This window comes from Elaeis guineensis, chromosome 10, assembly GCF_000442705.2.
Source record: "Elaeis guineensis isolate ETL-2024a chromosome 10, EG11, whole genome shotgun sequence".
Taxonomy (NCBI): Eukaryota; Viridiplantae; Streptophyta; class Magnoliopsida; order Arecales; family Arecaceae; genus Elaeis; species Elaeis guineensis.
This window is the reverse complement of record NC_026002.2, coordinates 26,054,803-26,066,632: the sequence shown is the minus strand read 5'-3', so window position 1 is coordinate 26,066,632 and position 11,830 is coordinate 26,054,803. Positions and strand designations below refer to the sequence as shown.

The following is an 11,830-nucleotide window of genomic DNA, read 5'->3' as shown; positions in this document are numbered from 1 at the left end:
CGTATAAACTTCATATAGACTATCATACGTAGTTGGGTTACTTTTAAAGTTTAAATATATAATAGCTATTGCTTATATTTTCAAAATCCTTTTTGAGTTATCCACATGAGAAGCATCTGGAAAAATTCTAGTTTCCATAAGTAAAAGCATGATGGCGATGCAAAAGAAACTTTTTTCATCCATAAAACTTGACAAGGGCAAAAACTAGCATCTGGTGAATTTTACACAACAGACAATATTCAGGCTGCATTGGCACAGGCATAGGGTAAGAAAATATTCTTCCATAATCAAGGCTTCAATGTCAATGCTAATAAATTTCTATAATACAGAATTTGAGCTATATCGTCCGAGCCTGAAATATAAGATGCTCGAGCTAAGTAGAATCCAATATGCAATGTTCCTATACGCTCACATAAGGAAATTGGTAGATAAAGCCTAAAAATTTAAGCAGATCACTAAACACAAAAATTAAGAGAGAAATTTTATGCACCAGCAAGTCAATCACTTCTATTGAAAATAATTAAGGATGGTACCTAAAAGAGTAGTTTCAGAACTTTGTGGGTGAGCTTAAGTTATGAAATGAAAAATTACAAAGCATTCTTATGGTTCTAAATGACATTTCGCCAGCAAATGACCTGCATTGCAGCAGCCATCAGTTCTCACCATGAAGCGCATTAAATCAATAATCTTTATTTATATAGATGAAACTGGGTGCAGTGCCTTTCTCAAATAAGAGGGGGAAAATTGCTAGACCAAGCAATGCACATTCACTTCTAAATGGTTGCCTCATTCAACACCTGGCAAGCAACAAAATTCCGGTTTATGCTAGCAAACCTATTGTCCCTTTACATCTGAAGTTGAGTTGGAGAAGCCATGGCTCGAGCGCTTTCTCTTGTGGGTCCTCCAGGTAACAATGTTTTCTTGCCAGCTGCTGGTATCACCTTCACCTTCACCCTCATCTTCATCTTTGTTAGGCAGCACAAATCCAGTCTTGAATTTTCTTGGTGTTCTGCTCAACACATCATCACTGCCATCTTCACTCACTGTAGACCTGCTCATGTTCCTTTGCTCGGAAATACTCTGCCCGCCTGCATCATCAGAAGCAGATTCATATGCATCGGGGGGATGTTCCCTCCTCTTTCCTCTTGCAGCAATTTTGGACAAGTCTTCTCCATCCTCCACAGCCTTCATCCACTGGACATCACTAAGTAAATCAGCATAAACAACCTCTTTACGGCGTCTCTTCCCAGTGACCTGATTGCTCTCACTATCTAGGCCTTGGTTCCCTTTAGGTTTGTGTTCACTAGTTTTAGGATATACCCAGTCAGGCACCTCATTTTCCTCCATCAACCTTGACCTGTATCTCTCTCTTTGCCGTCTCTCTTCATCCATCTTCTCAAACAGCCAGAACTCCTCTTCAGTCCGTGCTGCAAGGCGGTTTATCTCTCTCTCACTTGGCACATCTGTTCCAAGAGAATTTGTGCCTCTCCGCATGATCTCTTGCAACATTTCTCGCCTGTCTTGTGCTGCACGCGAAAATAACAAAATATGATGTCTAACAGCTTCATGAATTGATTTTGATACCATCTATTAAACAACTAGAAATGATATAATAATTAGATGTCCCAGGATCATATAAGAATACTAACCAGTGGAGGTAGTATTGAATAATCCTGCCTGGATGACCTTCGCATCGATACCCATCTTCTGTTTTGCACGTTCCAAGATTTCCTCTTCAATCGATCCAACACTAACCAACACAAAGACACGAACTTCCTTCTTTTGCCCAATACGATGCGCACGATCCTCTGCCTGTTGATCCATTTGAGGGTTCCAATCACTGTCGAAGATGATCACAGTATCTGCAGTCTGCAAGTTTAATCCAAGACCACCGGCTCGAGTGCTCAAGAGAAACATGAAGTAGGGAGAGTCAGGTGCATTGAACTGCCTGAGTAATAACCCTCGTTCTTCAGTCTTGGTTGATCCATCAAGCCTAAGGTACTTGAAATCATACAGCTGCAAGTAGATCTCTAGAATATCAATTAGACGTGTCATCTGGGAGAAAAGCAGAACTCTGTGACTGGCTCTCTGCAGTTTCGGAAGCAAGCGATCAAGCAATTCAAACTTTCCTGATGCTCTAACAATTTGATCCTTCTGCCACATGTTATATTCTGGTACAAACAAGTATGGATGATTACAACACTTCCTGAGCTGCATTGACAAATTCTGGAGGCTCTTTGATTTTATGCCTGCATATTATTAATGCTTCCACATCAGCACTAGACAATGCTTCTTGTACAAAATAAAAACTTAAATCTTTTGTATAAACAAAATATACAAGAATGACCACAATAGACAGAAAAACATGGGTTTCATATGAAGGAGACGATGAACAACAGTGGAAGAGTATGTCTTGTTTTTATATTTACACATATCTTGTTCCAGATGAACGTATGTATTCACTGCCAAAGAGAGGACACAAACAGAACCTTGTGTTACATGAAACTCTGCACTCATAAAATACAGTCAACTCTAAATCACCTTTTACATATCACACTCAGGGAATATTATTTAAATAAGAAATGCAGATAGCACTTCAGGCATAGTTCTAACTTAAATTAGTTTACATGTATATGTCCAAATTTATCTTGGAACATTTATTGCTCATGCTACTCGATATTTAAGTCAGTTTCAATGAAACATCCTATAAAAGTTAACTATATTTAGCTGATAATCATGAAAATAAAATATGCTAAGGGCCTGAAATCTCGACAAAGATGCTATAACTATTAGAGCCCACTTTCTCATCTAACTATTGGTCAATCCATGTTAATCTGTGATCAGCACAGATGAGCAATTGAATACATTAATAACTATAGATGGCTTTCCCTACAGTCAAAGTGCTTTGTTGCTTCAACGCGATAAGGTCAATCAACTGAAAGAAAGAACAATAGAGAGCAAAAAGAATAAAAGCAAAAAAGGAACAACATCAAGGCAGCTGTCATCTATTCCCTAGTGAAAGCAACCATGAGATCATGTGGCCTGTCCAAATTCTCATTAATCTCTGAGCAGTATACAAGCATAAAACATCCCTAGACAGATGACCTATGCAATGCGCCTGTGGAGTGCATAAGAGGAGAAATGAGAAATACTTTAACTACATCCCTCTGTTGATGCAGAGGCCAGATTCCCAAAAAGTGATCATTAAAGTGATGTATCAACAATGGATAAGTCATTAAGATAATAAGGGGATTATCAAATTTCAAAATATGATTAAAAGATTCAACCTAGGCACCATACAAGTCCAGAATAAAAGTATGCTTCCTTGTGCCATACAAGGTCCAAATGATAATACTCTTCCTCAATCCAGAACGAGTTAACAAAGAGAGCACCTTTAGTTGTCAATCTACCATATTATAACTACTCCCCTTGCAAGGAACTATAAAAGATATATTTTGACAGAATAAAAATATGCTTCCTTGTGCCTAATGAGGTCCAAATGATTCATTTTCTCCCTCAACCCAGAACGAGTTATCAAGGGGAGCACCTTTGGTTGTCAACCATATTATAACCACTCCCCTTGCAAGGAACTGTAAAGATATATTTTGAGAGAGGGCTAAAATATAATCAACTAAACCAAGAAATCTATGTTGTCAAAGCCAGTCTGGAGCACGAAGGAAATCGGTGGATTGTGGAGGTTTGCCGCTATGTTGACAACCAGTTGCGGAAAACATGTCAAACTATGAGTTGTACAATGAAAATTTGAGAAGTCAAACAAGAAGGGTACTCTAATTTTACCCAAAAAAGGGGTACTTTAATCCTTGTTGAAGGGTGTAGAAGGTAGGGCTGCAAATAAGCGAGTCAACCTGTAACCAGACCCTGTGCCAACCCAATTAGACCCAATCCAATCTGTTTTGGAAGACCCATAGGCAGGATTGGGGCTAAAAATGGACCCATTCTGAAAAACAGGTCAGGTCTGGCTTTGTAATTTTAACCCAATATCCTCCAAGTCTATTTTGGGTCAACAAAAATATGCCCAACCCGATTGTTATGCTTAAAGTGGATGCTCAAAGACAAATTGCTGGAATAACATTCCTTGTAAGAGAATATTCTGCCATCTTATGAATGCTTAAAATGTGAATAGATGGAGATCCTCTTTTAGGTCTACCCCTGCTGTCACTGGAAGCTTTTCCAAATCCTTTCTCACTACTCCCACCCTTATTAGTTTAGGTCTCCCCTGCCTCTTGCTAGCCTGAAACACTAATTTAAGCACCACTCCATACCAAGGCCTACTAAAGTCTCGCTACACATGCCCAAAGCATCTCAATTAGTTCTCTACCACTTATTGTATTCAGATGCTATGAACCCAAGACACTAATAAAATTCTTTCCTAACTGTCCTTCCTAGTTATTACCAAACCATCTCAACATTTTTATCTATGTTATGATCATCCGTTGCTTAGATGATTGTTTATTTCCTAACATTATGAACCACACATTGTAGACCCTATCAAAATTTCCCCCGTCACCAAGAAATTCATCAATTACATTATACTCTAGAAGCACCTCTCCATTTCTTCCATCTAGCTCTAATTCTAATAGGTACATCTTCATTTATCACTCCATTCTTTTGCATAAAAGATAAGAAATATGGAACCGGTCACACCATTATATCTCCCATCCAACAATCTGGACTCAGGAGTCATTATCATTTCAATTGAAAGTTTGAAACAGCATTCAGTATACTCTTACTTTGTTCTACTAATTCTTGAAATCCCTTTTAAGGGTTTCCTCCATAAATTCCAATTTGACCTAAACTCAATATTTTGTTGGCTTGAAATGACACATAAAACAGTAAACAATACAATGTTTTCAAATATTAGCAGATAGTTCATTTATTACCAGTGTACAGAAACAGATAAAATGATGTCAAGAAAGTAAAACAAAGACAACAATCACCCGTTTAACATACCAGATTCCAGACCAACCCGTCCTATGTCAGTCACCTGCTGATAATAAGCTTTCTGCCAAGCAGACAAATCACATTTTAGTATCACTTGTGTTTTCCCTGGAAGATATTTCTCCACCTCATCCTTCTTTCTTCTCAACAAAAATGGTCTGATAACCTGAAAAATAGAGAATGTCATCACTGAAAGCGACATCATTAAATCAAAAAATAAACAGATAGCAGTGCAAGTATTAATAATCACTTGATGCAAACGACGAATAATTAATAGCTCTTCCTCATCTGTAAGAGATACTTCACATCGATCTGCAAATGGTGCATTAAACCATTCTTCGAAGTTCTGTACTGAATTAAAAATGCTGGGCAAAAGAAAATTAAGCAGTGCCCACAACTCTTGCAGACTATTCTGTATCGGGGTACCAGTCAATAGTAGCCTGCGTCGAATACGATAACTGCATCCATAATAAGAATTTTTCATCAGAAAAAAAAAAATCATATATTAAAACTGGAGGGAACAGACTGAAAAGGCTACAAACAGATCCATACAACATGAAAGCAACAAAGCTCCTTTCAAATTAGTGTAGTCATAGGAATGCATGTAGATTATAGGGATAGAATCATTCATAAGGATGGTCTGCTGAATTAGTCCACATCAGGTATACCTAATGAAACATCTCAGATATATAAAAATACGTCAGCATATTTTCATACATGTATGGTCTAACATATCAGTTATTGAACAACGACTGACAGGAATAATGGGAATATGGAATTCTAATGTTTAAGCAAGCAATGATCATGTAGTGATAGCTGATAAGCCCAAACAGAGCCAACAACATGGAACATCATAGGTTAGCTTAAGAAACAAGACAAACCTGTTTGTTTTTTTCATTCACTCACATAATAAGTTCTTAAAGGAGCAGAATTCAGAATTAATTTTATATCGGTCACATTTTCAGTGAGAACATAATAAGCCAGTGAATGTTCATATAAAGTGAAAATAACTGGAAAATCAGAATAAATAAAGTATAGTCAAGGAGTAGAAACAACTTTCAGTAAACTGGAAAATTTAAAGAATGACTTTCAGTAGAAGAAAAACACCTAATGGAAGTCAGAACGGTAACTTGCACTTAATATGGAGTACTAACAGAAATTTGTATCGCATATGCACAATAATTCACTTTCATGAAACTAAGAGCATAAGACTTATACAGTACAAATTATGATAATGATATCTTCATTTCATTGTTTGAGGCCAAAATTCTTGTTTGCCATTTGCAAGGTTTTCTTATATTTGTTTACTTGTTTTCTCTCTGTTTTGTATTGGGGTCAAGCTTTTAATAAAAGCAATATAACCAAACAATGGACCCCCTCCTAAACTGTCACTTATCATTATAACCAAAATAAAGACCATTATTTGTCAGTTCAATCATTTCCTCTGTAAATTTGCAATAAGATAATTACTCTCATAATGGCTGCTATTTGCCATTATAACAGGAAACAATGCACTGTATTGGGTACTTCGCTGTTATATGCTCGAAACACTGCTCATAAAATAATAAAATATTTTTCAGCTGGCATAAAGAACTGAACTTTAAAATGTTCTTATTTAAACAAACAGCAACAATGCCAAATAATGGTGATTGTTCCATTCATATATCGGCTGTTAAACTATGAATGCAAATTGGCTGGCTAACAGTCCAACTTTTACATTGTTTGAGCCAGGTATTTGGGCTTTCCCTATTGAAATATTTGCTTACCCTCAGTCCAGGTTGGCCCATTTCCATCCCTACTTGTGACTTGTAACACAATGTTATGTGTCGTTTAGATTCTCGTATACAAAATGTAAAAGGAGACCTCCTGAATTTTTATATTGCCATTATCATTATAAATTCTTAGGTTGTTGTTATGAGTTATAACATTATGATGTCTGTTATAAGTTATATTTTCATTATAACATAGTAAACTGTTGTTTAGCTTGGCTTCAGCCTAGATGTTTTAAAAGTATTCTTGTGGAAATAGGAGCCCAAACTAATATATCAATATGCAGCTTGTGATAAACTCAAAAAAAGGTGCTTTTGGACAAGTAACCTCAACAGGAAATCACTTCTCTAAATGCCAATTACCCTGAAGAATGCAGATATAGAAATTTAAGCATTTCTTTTTGACCTCTATCCCCAATGTTGAAAATTCCCTAAAATCTCTCATCTAATTGTAGGATATATGTATAGTTCCCTATTCTTCCTCTCTTTCCTTATTTAATGTAATCATATTTAATTATCCCTTATTTGATGGGATTTACATAGGATTTGATCTTATCTCTATTTTTATGGGATTTACACAGGATTTGATCTTATCCCTTATTTCATGAGATTTACATGGGATTTGATCTCTTAAGAAGATTATCTTTTTGTATATTTATATGGGATTGATTACCCACTGTAAGTGAAGAAGTTAATCATATCTTTTCTCATGGTATCAGAGCTCTTTCCATAGGGCCTATTTTTTCTGTCGCTACTTCTTCTTTTTCTATCTGTCTTCATCGCAGACGTCTTCAGAGTCGACCCCATCTGCCTTCATCACAGACGTCTTCATCATTCCCTACCTTCATCGCAGAAGCCGTCATAGTTCACAACTTTTCTCTATCGGCTGACTGCACTCCCGTTGTCAGTCAGTCTCTCTATTATTGTTGTTATTTGATCCCTTCTCCTAGTCAACACATTCTGAAGCTTCTAAGGCCACGGCATCCAATCCTTCTAGACCTGTCTTTGGAAGAACTCAACCCATTTTTAATGGTGAACTGCAGGCCATGAACCCTTCCTATCGTCTTGATGGGAAGAATTATCTTCAATGGTTATAATTGATGAAAATTTTTCTCGAGAGACGTGGTAAGCTGAATCATTTAATTGCTCCTTGTTTGAATCCCTCAGATCCAAAATTTCCTGCATAGGACGAAGCTGATTCCGTGATCATGTCATGGCTCTTGAACTCAATGCAATCCGAAGTCAGCCACAATTGCATGTTTCTCTCGTCTACTAAAGAAATATGAGACACTGTTCGACAGACGTATTCTAAAATCCAGAATGTAGCCGTCATTTACGAACTCAAAAACAAAATCTCCCACACCAAACAAGTTTCTCTTTCTGTCACTGAATTTTATAATCTTATGAATGGCTTGTGGCTTGAGTTAGATCACTATCAAGCCATCAAAATATCTAGCCATGAAGATATTAATACCTTTCTAAGTTTTGAACAAGATCATCGCTTTGAGTTTCTTGCAGGACTGAATGTCGAATATGATCAAGTTCGTATTCAAATTCTATGAAGGGAGCGACTTCTACAATTAAAGGAGATCTTCTCTATCATCCGGACTGAGGAAAACCGCCGAAGTGTAATGCTCGAACCCTTTTCCAGAAGGATCCGCCATGGTATCCACCAAGAGTTCGGATGGAGATTACAAGCCAAATACCTTTGGAGCAAAACCGAATGATCGTATTTTAGACAACACTTCCAAGCAGTCCAACCGTGATGGTCTTTGATGTACTTACTGCAAGAAGCCTCACCACACAAGGGATAATTATTTTAAACTTCATGGCAAAGCACAAGTCTTGAGTAGAACCGGGGGATTCAAAGGGCAACAGTGGAATCAAGCTAATTTCACCAACAACAAGGGACCTATACCTGAAAAACTTGAAGAAGCTGAATTTCGAGAATTCAACAAAGAGGAGGTTGAGAAATTATGAAATTTTCTAAACTCTGTCTACTTCCTCTGGTTCATGTTCATTGGCTCAATCTAATAAATACCTTGTTTCTAATTCTCTTACTGCCGATACATTGCCTCATTCCTCCTCTTGGGTACTTGACTCGAGAGCAACGGATCATATGACCCATAGCCCATCTTGATTTGAGACCTACAAACCATGCCCAGAAAATCAAACAATTATCATAGCTAATGGTTTCTCTATTACCATAGCTAGCCAAGGCCAAATTTTCTTAGCCCTTCCCTTCATTTAAAAAATATGCTACATGTTTTGAAATTATCCACTAATCTAAACTCCATTCATCAGCTCACCAAAGATTTAAATTGTTGTATCATATTTTTTGATACCCATTGCATCTTTCAGGATAAAGTCATGGGGAGGAAGATTGGATCTGCTAAGGAAAGGAATGGTCATTACTACCTTAATGTTGCCAGTAGTTCTTCCACTCCTACGAACCGACTCACTCTTTTCTGCACATCGTCCAATTCTGCTTATCCTTTCTCTTCCAATGAATCTGAAATCTGGATCCAGCATCTTCATCTTGGCCATCCACCCTTCTTTTTGCTAAAAAATGTGTTTTCTTTATTGTTCAATAATGTTGATGTTCAAAGCTTTCATTGTGACACTTGTGAATTTGCTAAACATCATCGTATGTCATTCCATTTGAGTATTAATAAATCTTCCAAACCTTTTCTTCTCATACATACAGATATTTGGGGTCCCTCTAGAATTCCTACTCGTACTAGGGCAAAGTAGTTTGTGTCATTTATTGATGACTGTCTTAGGACCATGTGGATATATCATATATCTTATGAAGAAAAAATCCGAGATCAGCCATACAATTCCATCTTTCCATCAAATGATAAAGACACAATTCGAGATATCCATACAAAGAATTTATTTTCATAATGCTCGAGATTATGTTAATTTCACTCTTACTTCTTTCACAAAGAAAAAATCATTCACGAATTCTCCTGCGTTGACACACCCCAACAAAATAGGACAGCAGAGAGAAAAAACCAACATCTTCTAAAAGTCACTCATGTCCTTTTCCATTCTAATGCCCCAAAATTTCTTGGGAGATGCTGTCTTTACAACAATTTTTCCGATTAATAGAATCCCTTTACATGTCCTTCGTAATCAATCTCCCATTCACTTATTGTATACCTTTCATTCTGAGCTTCATTACCCAAGTAATCTTCCTCTTCGCATCTTTGGATGTGTCTCCTATGTCCATGTTCATAAATAACATCAGGAAAAGCTTGATTTTAGAGCTCAAAAATATATTTTGGGACGCTATTCCAATACACAAAAAGAGTATAAGTGTTATCATCCTCCTATCCAAAAAATATTTATCACCATGGATGTCACCTTTAATGAAAATCAATTTTATTTTTTCAAACCGCATTCCGCTCTTCAGGAGAAGAAGCCTAAGGATGGTTCGGGATGGGTTGTCTGTGATAATCTCGAAAGTCTACAACCCATGCCTCCTACACATAAACCATCCTCATATGGGATGCCTCCTCCACATGAACCATTCTCATATGAGTCGGGATGAAACACTAAAAATCAGCAACAAAAGCAGCCCGAATTACTGCAGTATTCAAGAAGAAAAAAGGTGATTTCCGAACCAATGCAGACCCAAGACTCCAATCTGCATGAACAAGAGCCAGGTAAACCAATTTCTCTCACTGATTCTATTCTTAATGAATCTGTTCCTGAAGAGCCTATTTCTCAAGATCTAGATCTCCCAATTGCCTTAAGAAAGGCCATCAGAAAGTGCACTCAACATCCACTCTATCCAATTTCATAGTTTGTCTCCTTTCATTGCCTTTCTTCACAACATAAAAGTTTTCTCACTATCCTAGACTCAATTGATATCCCTAAAACTATACAAGAGACATTAAAGGACAAGAATTGAATACAAGCTATGAAAGAGAAAATGACTGCACTAGAAAAGATAAGACTTGGGAGGTCGTAATTAGGCCAAAAGGAAAACAACCAATCGGATGCAAATATGTTTACACTTTAAAATACAAAGCAGATGGATCTCTTAAGAGATACAAGGCAAGATTAGTTGCAAAGAGATATACACAAACCTATGGGATAGACTACCAAAAAACTTTTGCATCAGTAGCAAAGATGAATATTGTAACAATTCTATTATCTCTTGCTGCTATATTTGATTGGGATTTGCAACAATTTGATGTAAAGAATGCATTCCTACATGGAGATTTGGAAGAAGAGGTTTTTATGGAGCCACCATGGAGATTTTGGAGCTGATAAAATCTGTTGTTTGAAAAAGGCTTTGTATGGCCTAAAACAATCTCTAGAGATGGTTTGGGAGATTTACAAAGACAGTGCTGAGAATGGGATACAAACAAAGCCAGAGAGACCACACGTTATTTATAAAACACTCAAATAAAGATAAAGTTACAGCCTTACTAAAGTATGTAGATGATATTATTATGATAGAAAATGATGCAGCTGAAAAAGAATATGTTAAAAAAAAATTGGCACAAGAATTTGAGATCAAAAAACTGAAATACTTCTTAGGTATTGAAGTGGCTTACTCAAAAAAAAAATATTTATCTCTCAACAAAAATATATGCTAGATCTAAAAAAAATCAAAAATCTTTGCAACAAAACAGCAAGTACGCCTACCGATTATAATCACAGGATAGGAAGAACTGAGAAGATAGTTCAGTTGATAGGGGGAGATATCAGAGACTTATAGGGAGATTAATTTATCTCTCACATACAAGATCAAATATAACCTACTTTATGAGTATAGTCAGCCAGTTTATGCATGACCCAAAAGAAGAACACTTGCAAGCAATTTGCAGAATCCTCCACAATTTTAAAGCTACACCAGGTAAGGAAATCTCATTTCAGAAAAGAGGAGAGCTTACTCTTAAGTTCTATACTGATGCTGATTATGCTAGATCATAAGTGGACAAAAGGTCAACATCGAGACACTGCACATTTCTAAGAGGTAATTTGGTGACTTGGAGTAAAAAACAGAATGTGGTAGCAAGATCTAGTGCTGAGGTTGAGTTCAGAGCCATGGCTCAGGGGATTTGTGAACTACTATGGGTAAAAAT

At 36.8% G+C, this 11,830-nt stretch overlaps 1 protein-coding gene across 1 annotated transcript in view; it reads right to left on the bottom strand.

The window, feature by feature from the left end:
• Positions 1-480: 480 nt before the first annotated feature.
• The window catches only part of LOC105059927 (probable ATP-dependent DNA helicase CHR12), a 36,692-nt gene continuing 25,342 nt past the window's right edge, over positions 481-11,830 (bottom strand). Inside the window, exons 9-12 of the mRNA XM_010943443.4 lie at positions 5,210-5,417; positions 4,972-5,125; positions 1,650-2,249; positions 481-1,526 (exon numbers count right to left, since the gene is read on the bottom strand). Of these exons, the coding sequence (XP_010941745.1) occupies positions 835-1,526; positions 1,650-2,249; positions 4,972-5,125; positions 5,210-5,417 (1,654 nt within the window). The 3' untranslated portion in view covers positions 481-834. The remainder of the gene's footprint in view (positions 1,527-1,649; positions 2,250-4,971; positions 5,126-5,209; positions 5,418-11,830) is intronic.